Here is a 24,015-nt window from a genome sequence, read left to right as displayed (position 1 = left end):
AGTGTGATTAGCATGTCAATGTAAGCTCGCAGCGCGCCGTCACATCGAGGACTGCATGCACCACCTATCCAGTGAACTGGAGCACATACGCCAAGCCCTCAAGATGAATGGAAATTCGGACTGCACAATCCGCAGCGCTTTATCCCCAACCATGGATAGAGAACCATCTGAGGACCCAATCAAAACCATCACCTTGCCATACATAGCAGGGGTTACCAAAAATATTTCCAAAATCTTGAACAAACACAAGATTCAGGTTCGATTCAACACAGTACACAATCCGTAACCTGGTCCCAGCTGTGAAATGTGATTCCTCACATGCAATACCCTGGTGTCTACAAACTAAGTTGTGTCTGCGGTAGCAGTTACATTGGGGAAATGAAACGACATGTCTTGGACCATGTTTGCGAACACATGACAGATTTGAAACGCGGCAGAACCAATACCTATGCCGTGGTTGATCACTGCTTGAACGTGGTGGGCTCACACAACATTGTTTTTTTCCGAGACCAAGGTACTCTGCAAACCTTCGGGCTAACATCAAGGATTCGTTCATAAAGCCATCCAGATATTTAAACAGACATTTTCAACCGAGAAGATGGGAACAAACTGAGCAATCATTGGAAGGACGTTATTAACCAGTTTAGGTCATAACTGACGGTGATGTTCCCTTCCGACCTACCTATGTTAGCAGTTATACTGGTAGGAACCACCTGCTTCCACCAGCCCACAGGGGATTATTGTGTTCGTCCGTCGTGCATCCAAAAATGGGAGGGGCTGGGTTGGGAGGGTGGGGAGGGGCTGGGTGGGGCTGGGTGGGGCTGGGTGGGGAGGGTCTGGTCACCCCGTGGTGCCCTGATAAAACTCAACGTTTAACCTACTCACGCCGGCTTGTGCTCGCCCTCACAGTCGGCCATATTTGCGGAATACACACTGCCGTTGACCCTGGCCATTGACAGAGCAACCCAACGTTCCTACCAGCTCCCGCCGCAGGAATGTGTTTTGCGATTCTGAGTTACATTCACTAACACAGCCACCGTCATTTGCTTGCTCCGATGTGGCTGTGGTTCTTTCCGAGCTTTTTCCGATCTTACGTTTACATGCAGTCCTGCGAGCTTACATTGACATGCTAATCACATTTACACAGTACATTTACATGTAAATTTCTCACTTTAACATCACGAGCCCCCCCCCCCTCCCACTTTGTTTATGACTCTGGGGCTATGCCCATCTCTAACCTTTAAAAGCAGCCTGCATCAGCAGCTTCCCTCTTTCTTCCGCCTGATGACGATTGCTTGCGTTGCAATCGAAACGTTGTGATCTATAATTGTTTCTACCTACGTGATTTCACAGAAAGAACCAAAGAGTATGGTTAGTTTAGTCTTGTGCTATTCTTTCGTCCCGTCTCACCAAGCTAGAATTTGCCTCCTGAGCGAATAACCCACCTGTCGCTAGTATCGGGAGTTTATCTTTAGTACCAGGTATCCGTTTTTGTACTTCGTGTACTCTGGCATATCCCACTCTGATTTTTTTTTTATTAGCTGGTTTATCAGTTAACGCCCCCAATCTACGGTAGTTTAATTGTATTATCAATTTCATTGTTTGTACTACATGTTTTGGTTTTGGCACTCACTGCCATTTTAATTTGTGAGTTATTGTAACCGTTTAATTGTAGCGCTTTGATGTGTTTAATCTTACTTCTCAGACTTTCATAACTTGACACCTGTTTTTCCCGATGAATGACCATCTTGATGAGAGAGCTTTTCTGTGCAGGGTGATCGTGTGCAATTTATTTCTGTACACGCTGTTATTTTGCAGTTTGGGCCACCTCCGATCAAAATATCCAGGAATTGGGTTTCCTTCACCTCCACTTTCACGGTAAACTGGATGGGTTTTGCGAGTTGAGATGATTTAGACATTAATTCAGTGTAATTTTACCGTGGGGCCCAGACAATCAATGTGTCCTTCACATATCTAAACGAACGAGAGGGTTTAGTGTACTTGAAGCTCGCGCTTTTGCTTCAAAAATTTCCATGTGTAATGAGCGACTTCCACGACACGTCGTATAGAGGGTACTTTATTACTCACACTGGGCACAACACAGGCCAACACTGGTTCTTCTTCCCACTGAATATACTCTAGAGTCTAGACAATAACACCTCTATACCGGCTACACGCACAGCCGATCACTCGGCATGGTCCCCTTGCCCTCGTCTCCGCCGCTGCCTGGCGGCGTGACAACGGCGATGGAACCCACGCAGGAGATCTTCCACGTGGCCGGACGAGCAGGTTCCCGGAGCATCTCGGCCAGCTCCACCTGTGACCTTTGCCCCAGATACACCTCCTTCCCTAATTGGTTGTTACCTGTGGCCATTCCCGTGAATCCCTTCCCGGGCCAGTAGGTGTCACCCTGTCATTTCACATAGGTTATCAGAAGACAGGAGAGCACATTGCTGCTGCTTTTCTCCGTAAAAATCGCCTCTCTACGGGAAATAGGTGTAGTTTATACAATGCTCAGCTAATTGTGGGATCTTTGGGTAAACTTTTGTTTCAACCAGAATACCGAGTATCTTTATTAGACTCGTTTACTGGAACCTTAGTGACCAGAGAAATTGCACCAACATTTACCGGAATATCATTAGGGTTAAGCTTTATATATTTTATTATATTTACAAGATGTTCTGAGTTTTTTATGACCGAACAGGACCTAATGTGGGCTGTATTTGTTTTGTTACATTTGCGCTGATTTATGTGGCAGAGCTGATTGTACTATTGGTCTTAATGGGCTACCACATTGGTATACCGGTCGTGGGTTCGACCCAGACCATGAAGCCTGTATATATGGATTTTACATCTCTCTCCCCATAGTCACGTGGATTTGTGTCTTGGTCCTCCAGTGTTTTCCTCTACATTTAGAATCAATATGCGTTTAGAGTATGTGGCTGCTATACATTTTCACATGATAAGCCACTTCGTTGAGCTATCATTTGTGGCTAGGTCGCTTCTCAAAGAGAGCTTTATAGCTCAGTGGAGCCTTCCCTGGTAAAAAATTTTAAAAGTTTAATGAACCTTTGGCAAACCGTAAACCCCCAGTGATTTTGGCGCCGTTTGTTTGATCATGTATTCCTCCTCCTTGGGAATTAATGGTTTGGCAATCATTGCAGTTCTCTTCAGTTCCAAAGGACTGGTTAGGTCTCATCCGGTAAAACTCTAGATTTTGTTCCCATAATCCCCACGGGACATCATACATGTTAATTGGCCTTTGTTTTAGACTTTTGCCTCACCTAAAGTAATGTTTTTGGCAATTTACTGTTTTCAATTATTTTGGCAACCTCGTGCCCAGTCATCTCAGCTTGATTTTCAGAATCAGAATCTTTGTTTATCCTGGAGATTCAACTTAAGCAATTATCGCAATAGCAATTTTGCATGGGGAAACAGCAAAGACCTTTAGATAGGTCGAATATCATATCGCTGGTTAATTCATTGTTAGTCATGTTAATGACCGTATTTTTAATGATTTTTAATTGAGTCTAATTAAATTTGGTAAGTTTATGACATATTTCCATGATCTAACTAAAAAAATCATGATTTTTAACCCCATTTACAGGAATGGAAGAGTTATGTCACCACGACAAACAGAAGGGGAATCGGATATGGAGACGCGCTTTATCCAAATTATTCAGAGCAGTGACAGAATGATTCTGAAATTTGGATTCGAGAAACAGGAATAATTATGAAAGGTTAAAACATGGACCATCGGGTTTGATTTTGAAGAGAGAATTTCCACTACTGGGGAGTGTAGATGGGAGATGAGCACTGCCCCAATATTGTCATGAGCATAGGCAGCGCTCATCTTTGGATTATTTAGATTTCTTTGCTGCTATAAAAATCCACATGATGAGACACTTTGTTGAACTGTCATTTGTGGCCAAGTTGCTTCTGAAAAATAAGTTTATACCTCAGTGGGCTTTACTTCGTATTATAAAAAGTGTAGTTTTATGCATATATATTTTTAAAGTGATTTGTTTACCTTTCCTATACTTTGCACTATCGTGTCTTTGTATAGTTTGTTATAACGTTTTGACCCACCATACTAGACATCTGCGATAAAGAGCTTTATGGCGGAACAGATTCCTCCAGGATAAATATTCTGATTCTGATTCTCCGCACATGGATAATATTATCTAGAGAGACGCTGAGAAGCAACCCCTCATTAAAATAACGCAATCAGTGGCAGCATAACATCACACCTGGTGTTTGAATAAGGTGCACCCGACTCATTCGCTGAGTGGAGAAGCCAATCAAATAGTCGTACAAACTAGAGGCCCCTTGGCCGCCAGTTTAAAATTGAGGTGGGCCTGGGAATTTCGAAAGGGGAAATTACCTATGTGTGCCAGCTTATTCTCTACACAAACGTGTAAGAAGAAATGATAAACCGTAGTCTATAATTTCTACACAAACCTAGCTAGGCTAAGTGTGAGGGCTGTCTCGGACGGCCCTCTGTGCGCGTGTCCCCAACTTATGCTGACGGAACGTACCTCTCGGATGCGGCGGACAGGATGGAGTAACACGGAATTGGGCCTATGGGAAGTGATGGCCCACAGGGACTCGTAGCCCCCCGTTTGATAGCCCCGTACTCACATTCCGTGACCTTACGTCCTTCGACCTTGCAGCGCTGTCCTATGCTGTGCAATGGTTTCGGCCCATACTCGGAAGGCCCTCCTCTTCAAGCTGACTCGCTACCTGCCAATATTTTACTGTCATTGTTGCCACTCATTGCGTAGCGCAACGGCCGGGGTCCATTCACGAGCGTGCAGACTTCCTCGCAATGTCTGCCCATATTTTGGTTTGGTTCTGCCCACGCATGGCTCCGCCACCGTGGGGGGAGTAATGGGATGATTCTCTCACACCTCCATTGGGTTGCATTCACCTCACTGCTCCCCCGCCTATCCCGCCCTATCCACTCCCATCCCTTGTCCTGGAGCTGCCCCATGGAAAATCTTGTCATGGCCTACGTGGCTGCCTGGCTCACATGTCGGGCTCACTTTGTATCTATCACAGCGACCGGGCGCTTCCCTCTTTGCACATCAGAAGAGCCAATTCTCTCCCCCCATAGGAAACCCTTGGCTGAGGTCACCCGCTAAGCTGCCAAGAAAAGAAACCGAGGTTTGATATTGGGGCTAACATTTTTGGTTGTACCCAGGTGTGGAATGCTTGGTGTGCTGGGGGTGTGTAGTGGAGGGGAGTCGTCTCTAAGTGGTTTCACGGTCTTGGCATCACACAACCAGCTTCATGGACGATAGTTACTGCACAGGCAAATTGTCTCAATTAGCGTCACCATCTTTTTGGATTTGACTTGGATAGACCAGGAATTGGCATTTGGGTTTGGGTGACAGGAATTTCTTTGTATTGAGATCTGGTGGAATTCTTTTGAACTCTATGACTGCACAGTTTTCCAGTATTGGTCTGTGGCAAAGGTGGCCAATCTCATTAATACAAAGTCCTGGAGACAGCTCAATCTGAAGACATTTCAGGACAATCCTATTTAGGGATGTTTGACAATTCTTAAATGTTTTCAGTAGGAGGAAAACAAAGTACCAACTTACATTGAATTTAATGATAAAAAAATCAACATCTCAACTTTTTTAAGAAACAACAAAAACACTTAATAGGATGACATAACCCCCCCCCCCCCCGCCTATTAAACTACAGGATCACCCGGCTCCTGTGCAAGCTCGCCGGACTCCTTCTCAGACTCTCGGTATGAGCAGCTGTCTTTCTCTGTAGCTACTTCACCCTGCTCCTGAATAGGTATCTTGTTTCTCGTCGTTTCGTCAATCGGGTAATGTGCTGACGTGAAATTGTCACCCTGCATGTCACCGTCGCTCGATATCTGTGAATGCAGGCTGGGCATGGTGCTGGGATTGGGTTGGGTCTCGGGCCAGGGCTGGGTGTCAGGGCGGGCCTGGTTGCCTGGGAGTGGTGATGGGGGCGTCGGTTGGGACGGCTGTGGAGGTTGGGGTGGCTGTGGAGTTTCGCTTGGCGTGGCGTTTGTTGGTTCTGGTGTCGTCAGCTGCACATCAACCTTAACATCCACGTTTGGAGCTGGGAAAAAAACACCAGTTTTTATTAACTTTTTGCTCACAGCTATGAATACTGTTTCATTATTAAAAGCAATGGCTTATGACTTAGTTCAGGGAATCAAGAAGCACTGGTTCAGATCAAGATGTAGAACCTATCCCCTTGAGGCACAATTGAAAAAAATAGTAATAGCATACTAATGATCCTAGTTTCAGGGATGTAGATGCATAGCCTAACACAAATGTCATCTTCATTACATGTACAGCCCTTTTGTTAATCCACTGCTCGATGAGGGCCTCCCACACCGTGCTGTTTGTGGGGGTTATTTGACCCAACTTCACCACGCCGGTCAATACAGCTTGGTGAAGGTGGGGAACACAGACATGGGAGAAACATTGAGTACATTTCACTTTTCTGCACTGCCCTCTGCTGACAATGTAGCCCGACAGGGACCTACGAAAGCTGTTTTACGCATGGTTGTAGCCCATTCATGCACTATCCAGGGTCAACCCAGCTTAGCGTCCAAAATCTGATGACACGGGGCACACAGTCATTTGAACGTAGGCATATTCACGAGTTATTCGGAGAGCCTCACAAACGTGCAAATACCTCCGTTAAAATGTTTACTAAGGTGCTGTGTTTTAGCCATTTTGTCAAAAACTACGTCCATGTAAATATTGTGGCTTGGCTCTCCAACACACCGGTGTGCTGTACTAGTGACAAATTGGTATGTTCTGTTTACGTGACAACCCTTACGAGTTGGCTGTGTCAGGTGGTGGCAGGTTTTAACGACACATTTATATATTTACGCGATCTAACCCAAAAAAACTCTTATGGATGGTAACCGGTAATCCTACAAAAAGATTTTAACAACCCAAGTCAATTTGTATAGTAAATCTATTAAGATGACTTTGCAACGTTCATGTAATTTTGTTAATTCCACTTAATATGAAAATGTCTTCGTATTGTTATGCTGCTCTGTCAGACCTAGTTTGTCACTCAATTCAAATGACTGTACCTTGAGGGTAGATGTTGGTGATGTTGATGTTAATAGACTGCTGCGGTGGGAACGGCTGCGGTGGGAGCGGCTGCTCTGTGCCGGGAGACGGTGGAGAGTCGTCCTCCGAATTTTCACGATCCGTGCTGTCATTGTCATCTGTCCCAGTCGCTTGTTCACCTCCTGAATTTTCCATCTGCAATGGCTCTTCTCTCTCCCTTGAGACCGAAAGTTTGATACTGCACAGAAACGGCAATATATTACTCTCCCACTAGAGCATTGTCAGTGATCATGGTGGAAGGCGACCTGTAAATGGCATTGGAATCCCACGATGCACAGCTTATTGATCTTAACGAGTGAATGGCACACCACTTCATCCCTTATGCGTCACTTACCCATCCCCTCCTCGTTTAAATTCATCGGTAATCTCAGCTGAGGTTTGGGCTGTCCAACCATCGCTGAGTTGTGTGTGATTTTGTTGGGGCTGCTCAGGGTTGGTACTGAACTAGAGGGAGGGAGGGGAGGGAGAGAGGGATGTGCAATTTCATTTTCTGAATGCGAATGGTAGCATCACACATTTAAAAGCCAAGTCACAGAATTACACAACCACCACGCAGAAAATGATTGTTTTGTACAGGCTATAAAAGCAGGACTATCTGGGGCTCAGTTATTTTAGGGAAACATATTCTCCTGTTGCTTATCTTATTTTGTGGGTGTTACCCATTGAGGAAAGAACAAAAAGTGTGTATACAGCCAGGTGACGCTGTTGGAAGAACGCTCAACTCGCAGTTGGAAGGATGGAAGTTAATATCCACATTGGCGTCAATTATACACGGCATTATTCCTTTGGGGCCAATCATAAAATGAGTACCACTTTGTGGAAAGTCAGCATTGTTTTTTACAGTGAGACTGACTCCTGCTATGCGAACGTGGAATTTCCACTGCTGGCTTACAGCCACAAACGGAGAAGAGTACTGTTCATATAACTAGCACCATCAGGTATCTCTTCATCTCTGTAAAAAGGTTTACGAAAAATTATAGCACTGATCAAGTTTTATCAGCTTCTTGTTAAGTCCTGATCAGCTAATTTTAAAGGAGTCAATTGCTTAGCAACACTGTAAAGTGGGTTTGTAAAAGTTTCTGACGCCTCAATTGGATGGGTCTTTGGTTATCGTGCCATTGGATATTGAAACAAGCGATGTTGCAATGTGTCTTGTGCGCAGTGGTGGGTGGCAGAGCAGCCCGATGCTTCATGGTTTCACGAATGCAGCAGTGTGTGGAGGCAGCGATGTTATGAATCTGGCCGTCAAGCCATGCATACCAGTTTGTTTTCCTCCTCGGAATTATTCTCCGCTAAGAGAGAACAACCGGACATTTGGATTTAAAGAAGACATTCTTAAGTAATATTGCAAGAATGAGTCCAGAAATTCATGTTATGTACAGAGGTGATTTAAACAAATCTACTTACGTTTCTTGAAAATGCATCGCAACTTATTTGGACACTTCCACATGATGATGATGAAAACAACGACAACAACGACAACAACGAAAACAACTGAAGCAACCTCGATGATCGGCACATATTCTGGAAAAGAAAATCCACCACACAAAAGCACACAGGTTAAATATGTTTAATTGTTAAATGTTCACTTTCAGAGTCAAAAAGTTTGGTGTCTGCTTAAATGGGCATTGGGGCCGTGTTATTGCCATTGAACTCAATGGAAATCCCCCATTTCTATGGCAGAGGCCAGTCTCTTGCTAGAACTCTGCAGGATTATCAAGTGTTACTAATTTTTGTTGATCCCAAGTCACCCCCTTACAGCAATTTTAACTTGTATCTCTCTAATTGTGAACCAGGTGCTCTGCTACAATGTAATTATAAGAAAAGCAAACGTAACTGTCCAGTCATTGGAAACTGAGCCGAGACCATCAACTCATGACTCAGCAGTGCCCGAGTGACCTACTACCCACCTCAGCCCGCATGTCTTTTTGCGCGTCCGCCTAATCGGCCCTGCGCCTGCTAGGCCACCCGTCTGTGACACTACTGAGTTATCACTTACTGGAGGGGTGTGTACACTCGACGTCCTTTGTGTTTTCCACGGGCAGCACTATCACCATCCCTTCAGACGAACAGCTGCGGAGAAACAACATTGAGACTTTTTACAGTCATCAAGCTCGTTATGAGAAAGTAATGGAATGAGTGGCAACTATATGCTTTAATATGCGTTATATCAACGTTCCTAATGTGTCTTCCTGATTAAATGAACATGGGGTTATGCTCATCTCCTCATTCATAGCCCTGAGCCAGTGATAAAAATGAACATTCTTATATTTTTATTGAGAAATGGGTTTGGTGATAAGAGTAGACAGATGAAGTTGCACTTGGATGCTATATTAATGTAAATTGTATTGAAGAGTGCAATAACGTTTAGACATAACATCTTCAAATGGTTTGACGGAAATTTGTGGCCATGGATGCATGTCTCGGACATAAATGTGTTGCACGTACTCGGTGTGGCGCTTGCAGGTGACGTTCCCGCCAGGAGAGTATGAACCAACCCCACATGTTCTGCATTCCACGTCTTCCAATAGCGAGGCTGCCATGCATGCATACACACACAAACAAGTTCAAAGATCACACAGGCACACACTGTCCACACTTGTGTGTATACACTAATAACAGGCATGATCCTCCATTTAGGATTACAAACCATAGAATAATTTCTGTTTGCGGACAGATGCTGTTGGCGAGCACCTTTTAAGGTCAGCACGGGGTGTGAAGTTAGTGTGACTAGTCCCATGCCCTGATGCTTTATTCTCCCAAGTTCTGCACAAAGTACTCATTTTATGCTGAGTCAACCTATAAGCAGCCTAAGACGGGTTCAGACACCATGTGCTATTAATATGCCTGGCCGGGGATCGAACTCGGGTCACCGGGACTGTCGTGCAGTGCATAAACCACGAGAACAACAACAGCCACCATTCGCCACTAAGTGGTGGCGTCACCACGGTGCTTGTGCCAGGCCAGGTGCACTCAAAAGCCACGTGAAGTTTTGAAGGCTCACTGACATGTCATGAGAGACCCAGGTGCAATGGGTTGACTGGTTTGGATCACTGGCAGATGCACCACATTTCCCCCCCACTGAGCTAACTTTAGCCACAAGGCGCTCCGCTCGTTGTGAGCATCACTCCATCTGCCCAATAGCGTCCTTAATGAGCCTCCTCCAGAGAGGCCAATCTTGATAAGTCCACTCAGCTCCACATCCTCCTATACCGCATCCGTCTATCTCCTCTCCAGCCCGTATCGTGCCCGTTAAGCTCCTATCAGGCAAAACAAGCTATTTGGGCATGTGATGGTTGGGCATGCGGGCTACATGACCCAGCCAACGCAGCCTTGCCCACCAGAGGTCACCGATGGGAATGTGTCCAGATCTTTCAAGCATTTGTGAGCTCATACAATTTAGCCTGGTTAAACCCAGGTTTGATCGTAGGCAGGCCAGCCTGAAAGTTTCAAACCAGTGCGGATATTCCATGAGAGGCCACATTTCGCAAGCAAAGAGAATGGAGTGCATCACTGGGTGAGACGATCCAGAGCTTCATGTGGAGCAATAGACCAGGTAGCTTCCACACAGAGTTACGCAGCCGATGAAAAGATGCCGCTTAGTTGATTCTGAGTGAGACGTCTGCTGGAAAACCGGTGCTGGTCACAAGCACACGACCAAGGTATGGAAACTTCTCCACTATCCACAACTGCCCCATCACTCATGGGGAGTTGAGGGGGGTGCATTATTGGATATAAAATACTGAGGCAGGTGCTTAGTTTTGTTGGGCCAATAGTAAGGCCCCGGATCTTAGTGGCAGGCTCCAGGTTCACTCAAAGTGAGCAGCAACCACCAGAACATCAGCGTCCATAACATGGTTGACCAGTAGGGAGCCATCCCTTGTCCACACCAGGGCATCGATCAGCCTCTCATTGTAGCAGACAGGAATTCCATTGGTATAACCATGGAAGGCTTTTCGGATTACGTGGTCGAAGATGTTAAATAATGTGAGAGCCGGAGGGTATCCTTGTTGCACCCCAACGTGAGCAGGGAAAGGCTCTGACTCCTAGCCAGAAAACTTTACCCGGGCCTGTCCACCATCATGAAGGTCCTTAATGATTGTGTGAATAGAGTCAGAGACCCATAAAGAATGAATTCAGAGCTGACCTCCTGATGGTAACATAGGCCTTTACCGGGTCAATAAAGCAGAGAATTAGGTTTGTCTGCTACACCTCTGCTATAGCAGACGGACAGAAAATATGGCATCTGTGAAGGACCCCCCCCCAACCTGAAACTACATAGGGGCTCCACAAGCCTATTGGTGTACCTGGCAAGGCGATGTTGATTAATCCTTGCCAGGACCTTACCCTGCACACTGAGGGAGATTCCCCAGTAGTTGTTACAATCTGTGCGGTCCCCCTCAATGGGGGAACCACCAATCCTGTGGTCTAAATAGTTGTGATATGTAGGCCAGTCTGCACATGGATGCCACCCTTCCTCAGTAGTTTGGGAGATCATCTCTGCCCGGTCCTTTTCCTGGTTTCAGACCTTGGATCGCCCTTCATACTTCCTCAACATATGAAACCTCACCTAGCCACTCACAGGGAGTTGCTACAGGGCCATCCCCACTTTGCCCAAATACCTCAGAAATGCTCTGTGAACCTCCAGACCTGGTCCTGGAGGTCAGAGATCAGATCACTGCTTTTTTTCTTCAAGGATGTATATATGTTGAACTTCTTTTGCACCATACATAGAAAACGAAGGTGCGGGGGAAGGATGCTGATAGGTGAGGTGCTGCAAGTTACTTTTTTGATGGAATTAGAGTGATTTGTGATCATGGGCTACCGAGGCTGATTCCATCTCAGCAACCTGCGCCCACCACTCAACCTTGCAGCACCACAAGGCTCTCCGAACCTCCGAGGGAAGGCTGCGGTAAGCCTCATTCTCTGACATGAGATGTTTCAGACGGCGAGAGTGGGTCTGTCGTTTTCTCTCAACCAGCCTGCACACCTCTTTCAGCCATGTTCTCTGAGGAGGTCTGGACTGCATAACCAATGCAGCCATTGCAACTGCTTCAGCCACAGTTGTGAACCTCATACCATTTTCCCTCAGCATCAAGAGCAGGGGTGGACGATGCCAAACGCAGCTAAAAGCGATGTTGAAATTCTCTCTTACAACTATCAGCATGCTGTCACCAGGCTATTTTGGGCTTGAATGGGGGGTCCTTGATGGACGCCCAACCCCCCCAGTCGAAAAATGGCAGGCACATCTTACGGATGACAAGCCGATGGTCAGTGGGCAGATCAGCTCCGCAGTAGGTCCTGGTGTTAAGGATATGGGCCGCATTTGCTGTTCGTCGCTATATAGTCCAGCAGATCTTCTTGCTTGGACCCAGCATACATACATGATGTTATGTGGATGCGCCGATGCTGAAACAGCCCATTGGTGTACACTATGGGGACCTCATTTGCCAGTAAAAATATGATAATTGGTTCTTTACCCTTCTATCTGGCAACAAAGCTGACACCTTTTTGCAAGGAGTCATGTTTGCATAGACCGCAATACCTGCATTATCAGAGTTATGTTCTTTTGTTTGTATTATGACTGCAGGTATTGCGGTCTATGCAAACATGACTCCTTGCAAAAAGGTGTCAGCTTTGTTGCCAGATAGAAGGGTAAAGAACCAATTAGCCTATTGGTGATTATAAGCCCATGGGCTGCACAGAAGTCTAGCAGTCTCTTACCAGTATTATTAAGCTGATCTGGCCCATGCCATCCAATCACTGGCCCTGGTATCTCTGACATTACCCACTCGGGCATTAAAGTCACCCAACAGGATGACTATCCTGAGGGCCAACTTTAGCAAGCACATGGGACAGGAGTTTATAGAAAGCATAGCAACCACCATTCCTCGCCTATTGTTTATGCGCGCGGTTACAAATCTCTTTGCTCAGTCTGTGCTATCCGCTGAGATCGTGACGAGTTTATTTTCTGTTGCTATATGCCCCTGTATTGTTCCCATTCTGTTGTAATGTGCACTGATGAACCTAACTACATACCTACACACAGCCTGAACCACCAAAGATCCCCTGTATAGCCACTAACAGACTGTTGGGGCAGGTGCTGTTAGCAAGCACCTATTAAGATCGTCACAGCCCACGAGGGGTTGGGTGGCCAACACCTTGCCCGGCCGCTTTTGTCTCCCAAGTGGCGATGTTTACACACCACTGCACCAGGTACTTATTTGAGGCTGAGTCGACCAAGGGAAGGCCCAGGACCGGTTCAGAGTGGACTCGACAACATCATGTTCAAGTCCCAGTCAACGTGGTAGTTCGATTACATTGGACGCATTTGAGTATTTTCCCCTTACGATGGAAGTTAATCTCACCAGGTTTTGCGTCTATCGAACCTGGGTCGACAGGTTCGTAGCGCAGCGCACTAACCGTTACACTACCACTGCACCACCCACATACAGGCTGCACCACTGCCTACACCACACACAGCCTGCACCACCCTCTTGATCACACTAGAACATCTCTCCCTACACCACACAAACGCACAAGTCAAAACGCACTCATAAAAGCCAAATTCACACAGTAACCAGTGTGTATGCCGGCACAGTGGACTCGACAACATCATGTTCAAGTCCCAGTCAACATGGTAGTTCGATTACATTGGAGATATTTGAGTATTTTCCCCTTACGATGGAAGTTAATCTCACCAGGTTTTGCAATTTCAGCTCCGGGGGGACACGTCGTGTGTGGCTTGCAATCCAGGCAGCTTTCCGGGCCGTCTTTGTGGCTGCAGTATGACCCCTCGTTGCACCCGCAGATGGCATCGGACGTAGCAGAGCAATGCCTCATGGGGTGCAGGTTATGGGCTGCAGTGGTGCCACATGTCCACCCAGCAACGTGTCAATTCACATTGTAACATCGAATACATATAATCAAAGAGTAACTGATGTTAATTCCAAGTATTTTCTAGAAAGGCTTGAAAATGAAATTTCCCATTTAGTCACATCCATGTTTACAGATACAAACATCCAAATATCTAGATTGTTTAATTTGGGCGCCCAAAATATACTATGCAAATGTAAAATATAAGGAATATGCATGCTTATTATTATTATATGAAAAAAAGATGTGCTGCACTCAAAATAAAACAAATAATATTCAGAATAGACTTGAGATGTACAGAGAGAAAAGTATTCATGTGCTGGACTCGAAAAGCTGAAGTCCTCACCCACTAGCCTCCCACCCCCAGCAACCCCCACCCTTCGCCTGTCCCACGCATACACGGCCTACACACTGACCAAGATAGCACCATTGCTGCCTTCCTGCATCATTCTCCCATGAAACTCATGATGAGAACCCAAACTATGAACTGTATAATAAACCACTGTAGTCTGCGCTCCTTTGACAGAGGATGAATGGCAAAACTACACAAACTCTCTCCTGCAGCCCTCTTCTGGCTAGCAAAGCTCGACATTGGCATTTAACTCCTGAAAGTTTTGTTGCCATGGACAAAATGTTTTTTATTAATTTAATTTCAAAGCTTTGAAGGGCCACGTTTAATCGCCAATTTGAATAATGCCTTGGGCAGGATTAAAAAGAGTCCGTGGGAAACACTGAGCACACGGGCAATAGTTTGGACAGCCCTGCCTTATGACATTAAAAAATTCCATGACCTTGGAAGGCCAGAAGCCCTGGAGAAATTACATATTAAAGTGATGATAAACTGGTGTTGACTTCGCAACAAGAGAGAGCGATGCCTAAATGAAACAAGCTGGCTGGGCTGTGTTGTGCCAGATGTAATCGAGGGCCGTGGTTTTTCGTGGGAAGTTCTCATACCATTGTCACAGATACGGCATTGTTTGCATTTTGTATTGGCAGAGGGCTCATCCAAATAGTTTCCATTGGAGCAGTCTTCACACACGGTGTCCGAGCTACTGGTGCAGTGGCTTTTCAGAAGCTTTCCTGTAGATACACACATATTATGCTTGTTACCAAATAAAGTCCCACTGACTCTCAAGACTTTTGCAGGCCAGTCCTGCCAAGTTTTTGCAGTGGTGGGTGTTGATAGCTATCTGTTTCCTACTTAAGTAATTTGCTCATAATGTTTCTAATTCAACATATTTGGACCATGACGCCAGCACACAATGGGCTGCTATTTTTGCCATTACATTATGCAATATTTTAAGTCCACAATTAAGCATATAGCCCTTATTTTCAAGATGAATACACCCGTAGTGTTAACCAGCGTAGCCTGCCAGACTAAAACCACAAACCTCTGCAACAAGCGGCGAAAGGGCTAATGCTGGGCCATGCCACATACATACATCCTGAGTATACCCTTACATCTTGTTGGGGCAAGTTCTGTTAGCAAACAGCTATTAAATACAATAAAAAAAGTAAAGATGGGTTTAAATCCATTCAGCTTGGAAGATAAACTTCATGTTATTTATATTTTGCAATGTTTCGTGTACAGTAATGCATTATTTTATGATGCCAATGCCGATAATGGTGGTGTAGTTTTAATAGTGGTCATGATTGTGGTGATTAAGATGATGATTTTGGTGATGGCAATGGTGGTGATGATGGCTCTAATGATAATAAAGTACCGGCTTGGCATTTCTTGCAGCAAATATCGTTGAGGAGATATTCATCAGCATGGCAAGATTTCCTCTTCAGTCTGACGAGGTGTCCATCCTGATACGTAAAAACAATCACTATCACGGCACCAGCTGCCCCATCTGACATGCACCGGGCCCGGTGGCCTCGGGATATGGTCTCCCTTCCCACTGTAGAGGTGGCCGATGCTGTGGCGATGAGGCAGAGTTGATGGATCAAGCAGAGATTACCATCTGATGTGAGACTGAAACCCCCTGGGCTCGGAGGTGACTGGATACCAATCGATAGAGAATCGATACATGGTGATATCCTGAACAGCAGCACAGTTCGAATGTTATCCCCTGACCCCGCTGATGAGATTCAGAGAAGTTGAATAGTCGGTTTACCTTAAGTGGCAAGGCACATGCTTCCCTGGTTCGTGTATGTTGTGCTGGTGTACACTTTGTTATGTTTAAACTCACAAGATGAATGGCAGTCTCCGTGTTCAGCGGGTCGACTGAAAAACACCACACCAAGGGTGTAATTACTATGAGGAGGAGGACCTGGATGTGCAACCGGGCCATGGTGGAGCCTCACTCTCCTGGATGGGATAGAAACAGTGACACATTTATACAGACACACATAAGTCAGTACACATTCATCGTCATATACGCACATCAATATGTATGCACATTCATATATATGCACACCGGCTGTAGTTCCAAGGCTACGAGGCACAAAATTTGCTTAAGTACAAATCCTGTTGCTGTAACCTGCCTCACTGTACTTGACATATTTGAACTTGAAGCAATCTCGTTGAAGCAATCTGATGATTCATCACTGACCGATTCACTCCAGTTACTCAGTTGCCATATTATCTATTGCTACTACTGTGGTTACTATTCCCGTGAACTTTACTCCATAGAGGCTGATCTTGACACTGCTGGTACCAATCATCGGCAAGTCCACTCAGCTCCACATTCTTCTATACCACATCAGCCCACCTCTTTTGTAGCCCGTGCCGTGCCTGTTTAGCCCCCTACTTCTGTCAAATTCCATCTCTGCCTTACCTAAAGGGGAGCTGATTATAATCACTGGCGACTTGAACTGGGTTTATCCTCTGACTGAAGCTCTTGCTTTGACAGTTGAATTCAACCTATGTCAGCTCATCTGTTTACGAGGCACATTCTAATATGAAAGTACCCTTGACCACTCATTAATCATTGATGTTCTCATGTCAAATGCTCCATCAAAGTTTGTAAAAGTGGGTGTCTTGAGAAAATCATCTTTGTGACCACTCAATATTGACATACAAAATTGCTTATAGTCCCATTTAAGATAATGTATAAATGTTCTTTTAATTCCTTAGACCACCAGGCCTTCAGCCACATAGCTAATTATAACCTACCTAACATCTGTAAGATTTCCATATTGGGCACCGCTTGGCCTTCGACCTTTTCAAACATGCCCCGTTAATGAAGCCCCCTGGTTCAAGCCATGTATTGCCCATCTCACCTGCTCAAGAAACGTAGCTTAGAAACTCGCTAAGCAAACCGGGTTGGACTCAAACTGGACCAACCATAGAGTCCTAATGGCTCGTTGCACCAAATTAGATTGGCAGACAAAATACTCATTTTCAAGATACTTTTTGGGATTCAAAACATGATCCCACACTTTTCTGGAAAGCCATAAAGACCCTTGTAGGTAAAACGTCTGAATACTGACTACTGCCGAGGCTTTTGCTCAATGGCAGTTGCCTTTCTGATGAAACTGCAATTGCGAATGGGTTTAATTCACACTTTAGATCTGCAGGCCACAGCTTCACCACCGACATCCAAGCTTGTGACACCGCGATTCACATGCCTCTTAACTGACCCTCCGCACTCCACCCTAATCAGAAATGTAATTTCCTCTCAGTTTCAGAATTTGAAATGCTAACCTTGTTCACCACGCCAAAACCTTCCTCTGGTGATGGTGCCGATGGTCTCCCCCAGCTTTGCCCCCCAGCTTGTGGAAAACTTCATTGCAAAACCGATAGCACAAACAGTATATTCAGCCTTTCCATTAAATAACATTCATCCCTCCAGAATGAAAAACTGCTCTCGTGCGTCCGAGTCATAAAGGTGGCACTAGAGATGACCCTAACAAATACCGCCCTATCTCAATCCTCCCCTCTCATCCAGATCTTTGAGAAGATATAAAAATCACACGCCACAAATTTCATCTGAGAATATGCCATATTCCATAACACAGCCTCTGTGGTACTCAATACTCATGACTTTATCTCCAACAGTCTTGAATCTCGTCATTGTGGAATCATCTTCCTCAACTCTTCTAAAGTATTTGAACCTGTGCACAAAAGGCAAAAATTCTGAAATTCTATTGTTTGCAACTTATCTGACCAATTTAAAATTGTCTCCATCAATAATAACACTATGTAGCACAATTTTTGTTCCTGGGTAGTGTTATTTCGTAATTTCTTATGCCTAAAAAGTATAGAAAATGGCTATTATTCCCTACAAACTTTGCTTTTGTGACTAGGAGAGTGATATTTTGAAATTTACCTATTTTCAATGAAAAAACAGGCGAATTTGTGTATTTTCATTCACATAAAGTCAGAAAAAAACATGAATCAAAATTAACATGTATTTATACTACAGTAATACAAAAACTACTACGACAGATTTAGAAGTGAGTCGTTTTTGAGATTTATGATTATACTGTAAATAACTTTCACGAATCAGCCCCCAAATGTTGTTATACTGTCCTTGGTAGCGGCGTTGAAAGTTCAGTATATCCTAATCTCAGCTTGTTACCTGTATAAAAGACACCTGTTCACAGAAGCAATCAATCAATCAGATTCCAAACTCTCCACCATGGCCAAGACCAAAGAGCTCTCCAAGGATGTCAGGGACAAGATTGTAGACCTACACAAGGCTGGAATGGGCTACAAGACCATCGCCAAGCAGCTTGGTGAGAAGGTGACAACAGTTGGTGCGATTATTCGCAAATGGAAGAAACACAAAAGAACTGTCAATCTCCCTCGGCCTGGGGCTCCATGCAAGATCTCACCTCGTGGAGTTGCAATGATCATGAGAACGGTGAGGAATCAGCCCAGAACTACACGGGAGGATCTTGTCAATGATCTCAAGGCAGCTGGGACCATAGTCACCAAGAAACCAGTACGCCGTGAAGGACTGCAATCCTGCAACGCCCGCAAGGTCCCCCTGCTCAAGAAAGCACATATACATGCCCGTCTGAAGTTTGCCAATGAACATCTGAATGATTCAGAGGACAACTGGGTGAAAGTGTTGTGGTCAGATGAGACCAAAATGGAGCTCTTTGGCATCAACTCAACTCGCCGTGTTTGGAGGAGGAGGAATGCTGCCTATGACCCCAAGAACACCATCCCCACCGTCAAACATGGAGGTGGAAACATTATGCTTTGGGGGTGTTTTTCTGCTAAGGGGACAGGACAACTTCACCGCATCAAAGGGACGATGGACGGGGCCATGTACCGTCAAATCTTGGGTGAGAACCTCCTTCCCTCAGCCAGGGCATTGAAAATAGGTCGTGGATGGGTATTCCAGCATGACAATGACCCAAAACACACGGCCAAGGCAACAAAGGAGTGGCTCAAGAAGAAGCACATTAAGGTCCTAGAGTGGCCTAGCCAGTCTTCAGACCTTAATTTCATAGAAAATCTGTGGAGGGAGCTGAAGGTTCGAGTTGCCAAACGTGAGCCTCGAAACCTTAATGACTTGGAGAAGATCTGCAAAGAGGAGTGGGACAAAATCCCTCCTGAGATGTGTGCAAACCTGGTGGCCAACTACAAGAAACGTCTGACCTCTGTGATTGCCAAACAAGGGTTTTACCACCAAGTACTTAGTCGTGTTTTGCAAAGGGGTCAAATACTTATTTCCCTTATTAAAATGCAAATCAAGTTGTAACATTTTTGACATGCGTTTTTCTGGATTTTGTTGTTGTTATTCTGTCTCTCACTGTTCAAATAAACCTACCATTAAAATTATAGACTGATCATTTCTTTGTCAGTGGGCAAACGTACAAAATCAGCAGGGGATCAATACTTTTTTCCCTCACTGTATATTTTTTCAATAACAAAAAAAATAGTAAAACATTTTAAAATAAAAAACTTTTACAATTTTTGTTACAAATTTTATAACATTAAATTCCGAGCAACAATTGTCCATCTGCATTGCTAGCAGGTGAAATGAGGTGCCCAGGGTTTGTCTTGATCCCCAACAGGCATGCCGAAATATGCCTTGTAGGCCTCACACATCTTAGCAGATGCTTCCACAGAAAACTTTTTCGCTCTCGTCTTGATACATTGGCCGCAGACATGACAAAATGCGTCTGCCGCATGCTTGCAGCCTCTTGATGCTATCTCAGAAAAATGCACATATGTATCCACTGAGGCAGCTGGAATTAAACTGAACTGGTGAGCTTAAGGCCCCTGTATTTATACTACTATTTATATTACTGGTAAGTTCTAGAATGTTCGAGAAGTCACTCTCAAGTCTACTTAGCACTGAATCTATCTGTAATGTTCTGGAAAATAGGTAAATTTTAAAATATAACTGTCCTCGTCACAAAAGAAAAGTTTGTGGGGAATAATAGCCATTTTCTGTACTTTTGAGGCATAAGCGATTCGGAAATTACACTTACTACCCAGGAACAAAATAACTATTATTACAGTGTAATCTATCATCTGTCAGAACCCTCATATCTAAGGGAGTTACTTAGGTGTTAAACAAATCCACCAATTGCCCAAATGACCACTTAGTTCCTCTAACTCCTCGTAGACTCAGATTTGCCTCCTTATTCCTCCTGATAATTCTACTCGCTAAAACTTTGGTTAAAAAAAATCCGTGTTGCTTCTCCACATTTCTCGAATACCCGAGCAGCTCATCCCCAGTTTGGTTTCCTCCCTTCACGTCTTCTTCTTGTTCCCCAATTAAGCCAAAACACAGTGCTTGCAACTTTATCTATTTCTGGTGCCTCTTGCTTATACGTTTGCACTTTTTCGAATCACGTGTTTGTGTCACTCTTAGACAAAAGTCTTGCATTTACTTGCACATGTACCTACGTTTTTCTGTAACCTTTGGTTGTATTTTGTTTTTTGTTGTCGCTGTTCTCACGCACCACAGGTCCCCCTTGTAACTGGCCACAAATGAAGCGAACCCAAACTCCTCTATCCAGCCAAACATGGCTGGGCAAGTGGGCTACGTGACCAACACAAGACAGCCTCGCCTGCCGTAGGAACTCAGACACATTGACATACACAATAGGGGGTTCCCCCTTTTTTCTGGCAACACAACTGAAACCTTTTAACAAGGAATCATGTGTGCATTATTTTAGTACTGGCAAAGCAGGTCTAATGATGTAGATTGACATACATATTGACACACGCACGAACACCAAAGACCCCGTAGAGCCTGAACAGACACTCGCGCACCCCGCACGCACTCACCGGCTCTTGGCGAAGGGTCTGAAGCAGCGGCTTCGAGCGGGCACGACGCGACCCTGCGTCTGTATAATCACCGTCTCTGTCTGTGTGAGCACCGTCTCTGTCTGTGTGAACACCGTCTCTGTCTGTGTGAACACCGTGTCTGTCTGTGTGAACACCGTCTCTGTCTGTGTGAACACCGTGTCTGTCTGTGTGAACACCGTGTCTGTCTGTGTGAACCCCGTGTCTGTCTGTGTGAACACCGTGTCTGTCTGTGTGAACACCGTGTCTGTCTGTGTGAACCCCGTGTCTGTCTGTATAATCACTGTGTCTGTCTGTATAATCACTGTGTCTGTCTGAACACCGTGTCTGTCTGTGTGAACCCCGTGTCTGTCTGTGTGAACACCGTCTCTGTCTGTGTGAACACCGTGTCTGTCTGTGTGAACCCCGTGTCTGTCTGTGTGAACCCCGTGTCTGTCTGTATAATCACTGTGTCTGTCTGTGTGAACACCGTGTCTGTCTGTGTGAACCCCGTGTCTGTCTGTGTGAACACCGTGTCTGTCTGTGTGAACCCCGTGTCTGTCTGTGTGAACCCCGTGTCTGTCTGTATAATCACCGTGTCTGTCTGTGTGAGCACCGTCTCTGTCTGTGTGAACACCGTCTCTGTCTGTGTGAACACCGTGTCTGTCTGTGTGAACACCGTGTCTGTCTGTGTGAACCCCGTGTCTGTCTGTGTGAACACCGTGTCTGTCTGTGTGAACCCCGTGTCTGTCTGTGTGAACCCCGTGTCTGTCTGTATAATCACCGTGTCTGTCTGTGTGAGCACCGTCTCTGTCTGTGTGAACACCGTCTCTGTCTGTGTGAACACCGTGTCTGTCTGTGTGAACACCGTGTCTGTCTGTGTGAACCCCGTGTCTGTCTGTGTGAACCCCGTGTCTGTCTGTATAATCACTGTGTCTGTCTGAACACCGTGTCTGTCTGTGTGAACCCCGTGTCTGTCTGTGTGAACACCGTCTCTGTCTGTGTGAACACCGTGTCTGTCTGTGTGAACCCCGTGTCTGTCTGTGTGAACCCCGTGTCTGTCTGTATAATCACTGTGTCTGTCTGTGTGAACACCGTGTCTGTCTGTGTGAACCCCGTGTCTGTCTGTGTGAACACCGTGTCTGTCTGTGTGAACCCCGTGTCTGTCTGTGTGAGCACCGTCTCTGTCTGTGTGAGCACCGTTTCTGTCTGTGTGAACCCCGTCTCTGTCTGTGTGAACACCGTCTCTGTCTGTGTGAGCACCGTCTCTGTCTGTGTGAACCCCGTCTCTGTCTGTGTGAACACCGTGTCTGTCTGTGTGAACCCCGTGTCTGTCTGTGTGAAAACCCTGTTTCTGTCTGTACGCTGTGTGAGCACCGTGTCTGTATAATCACCGTGTCTGTGTGAGCCCCGTGTCTGTCTGTGTGAGCACCGTGTCTGTATAATCACCGTGTCTGTGTGAACACTGTGTCTGTCTGTGTGAGCACCGTGTCTGACTGTGTGAACACTGTGTCTGTATAATCACCGTGTCTGTGTGAACACTGTGTCTGTCTGTATAATCACTGTGTCTGTCTGTGTGAACCCCGTGTCTGTCTGAACACCATGTCTGTCTGTGTGAACACTGTGTCTGTCTGTCTGTGTGAGCACGGTGTCTGTCTGTGTGAACACCGTGTCCGTGTGAACACCGTATCTGTCTGTATAATCACTGTGTCTGTCTGTATAATCACTGTGTCTGTCTGTATAATCACTGTCTGTCTGTGTGAGCACGGTGTCTGTCTGTGTGAACACTGTGTCTATGTGAGCACCGTGTCTGTCTGTGTGAGCACGGTGTCTGTCTGAACACCGTGTCTGTCTGTGTGAACCCCGTGTCTGTCTGTATAATCACAGTGTCTGTCTGTGTGAGCACGGTGTCTGTCTGTGTGAACACTGTGTCTATGTGAGCACCGTGTCTGTCTGTGTGAACCCCGTGTCTGTCTGAACACCGTGTCTGTCTGTGTGAACCCCGTGTCTGTCTGTATAATCACTGTCTGTCTGTGAACACCGTGTCTGTCTGTGTGAACCCCGTGTCTGTCTGTCTGAACACCGTGTCTGTCTGTCTTGAGCCCCGTGTCTGTCTGTGTGAACCCCGTGTCTGTCTGTGTGAACACCGTGTCTGTCTGTGTGAACCCCGTGTCTGTCTGTCTGAACACCGTGTCTGTCTGTCTGTGTGAGCCCCGTGTCTGTCTGTGTGAACCCCGTGTCTGTCTGTGTGAACACCGTGTCTGTCTGTGTGAACCCCGTGTCTGTCTGTCTGAACACCGTGTCTGTCTGTGTGAACCCCGTGTCTGTCTGTATAATCACTGTGTCTGTCTGTGTGAACCCCGTGTCTGTCTGTGTGAACCCCGTGTCTGTCTGTGTGAGCACACGAACACGGTGTCAACAGAACGCGCGCGATTGGAAATCCCCGTCCGTCTCAGAGGGCGGTAGCTGTGCCCACGTGACCCCCCCCGCCCCGTGCGCTGCTTCCTCGTGCGTTGCGACCACGCTTAGCCCAAAACGTCGCCCCGCGTCGCCGTCGCTCTCTGAGCGCAACGCAGGCGGTGCCGCTGCTGCTGTTGTTGTTGGTGCCGCTGATGCTGTTGTTGTTGATGCCGCTGCTGCTGTTGTTGTTGGTGCCGCTGATGCTGTTGTTGGTGCCGCCGCTGCTGTTGTTGTTGGTGCGCGTGTCCTGCTGCGCCCCCCCCCCCCCCGCTGGCAAGGCTTGGACGAGGCGGCCGCCTTCCCACTCCGCACCTCGTTGTGTCTTCTTCACGTCCTCCT

At 46.0% G+C, this 24,015-nt stretch overlaps 1 protein-coding gene across 8 annotated transcripts; it reads right to left on the bottom strand.

Annotated features, from left to right (window-relative positions):
• Positions 1 to 2,064: 2,064 nt before the first annotated feature.
• LOC133344750 (uncharacterized) lies at positions 2,065 to 23,653 on the bottom strand. Of its 8 annotated transcripts, none has more exons than XM_061554903.1 (13): positions 21,220 to 23,653; positions 18,801 to 18,955; positions 16,211 to 16,245; positions 15,740 to 15,827; positions 14,970 to 15,095; positions 13,841 to 13,999; positions 9,588 to 9,675; positions 9,139 to 9,212; positions 8,547 to 8,663; positions 8,400 to 8,431; positions 7,474 to 7,583; positions 7,100 to 7,317; positions 2,065 to 6,105 (listed from the first exon to the last, which is right to left on the bottom strand). In XM_061554903.1, the coding sequence occupies exons 2-13, from the start codon at positions 18,820 to 18,822 to the stop codon at positions 5,702 to 5,704; spliced, it is 1,473 nt and encodes a 490-aa protein (XP_061410887.1). In that variant the 5' UTR covers positions 18,823 to 18,955; positions 21,220 to 23,653; the 3' UTR covers positions 2,065 to 5,701. The 8 variants fall into 8 exon arrangements, with proteins under 8 accessions (XP_061410887.1, XP_061410881.1, XP_061410875.1 ...); XM_061554897.1 differs by having other exon boundaries at positions 16,211 to 16,329; positions 21,220 to 23,652; XM_061554891.1 differs by lacking the exon at positions 18,801 to 18,955 and having other exon boundaries at positions 16,211 to 16,329; positions 21,220 to 23,652.
• Between the last annotated feature and the right edge of the window lie 362 nt (positions 23,654 to 24,015).

This window comes from Lethenteron reissneri, chromosome 3 (genome assembly GCF_015708825.2).
Source record: "Lethenteron reissneri isolate LAM-NWPU_2019-01 chromosome 3, ASM1570882v1, whole genome shotgun sequence".
Classification (NCBI taxonomy): Eukaryota; Metazoa; Chordata; class Hyperoartia; order Petromyzontiformes; family Petromyzontidae; genus Lethenteron; species Lethenteron reissneri.
Note: the sequence above shows the minus strand (reverse complement) of the source record. Positions and strands in the feature narration are given on the sequence as shown.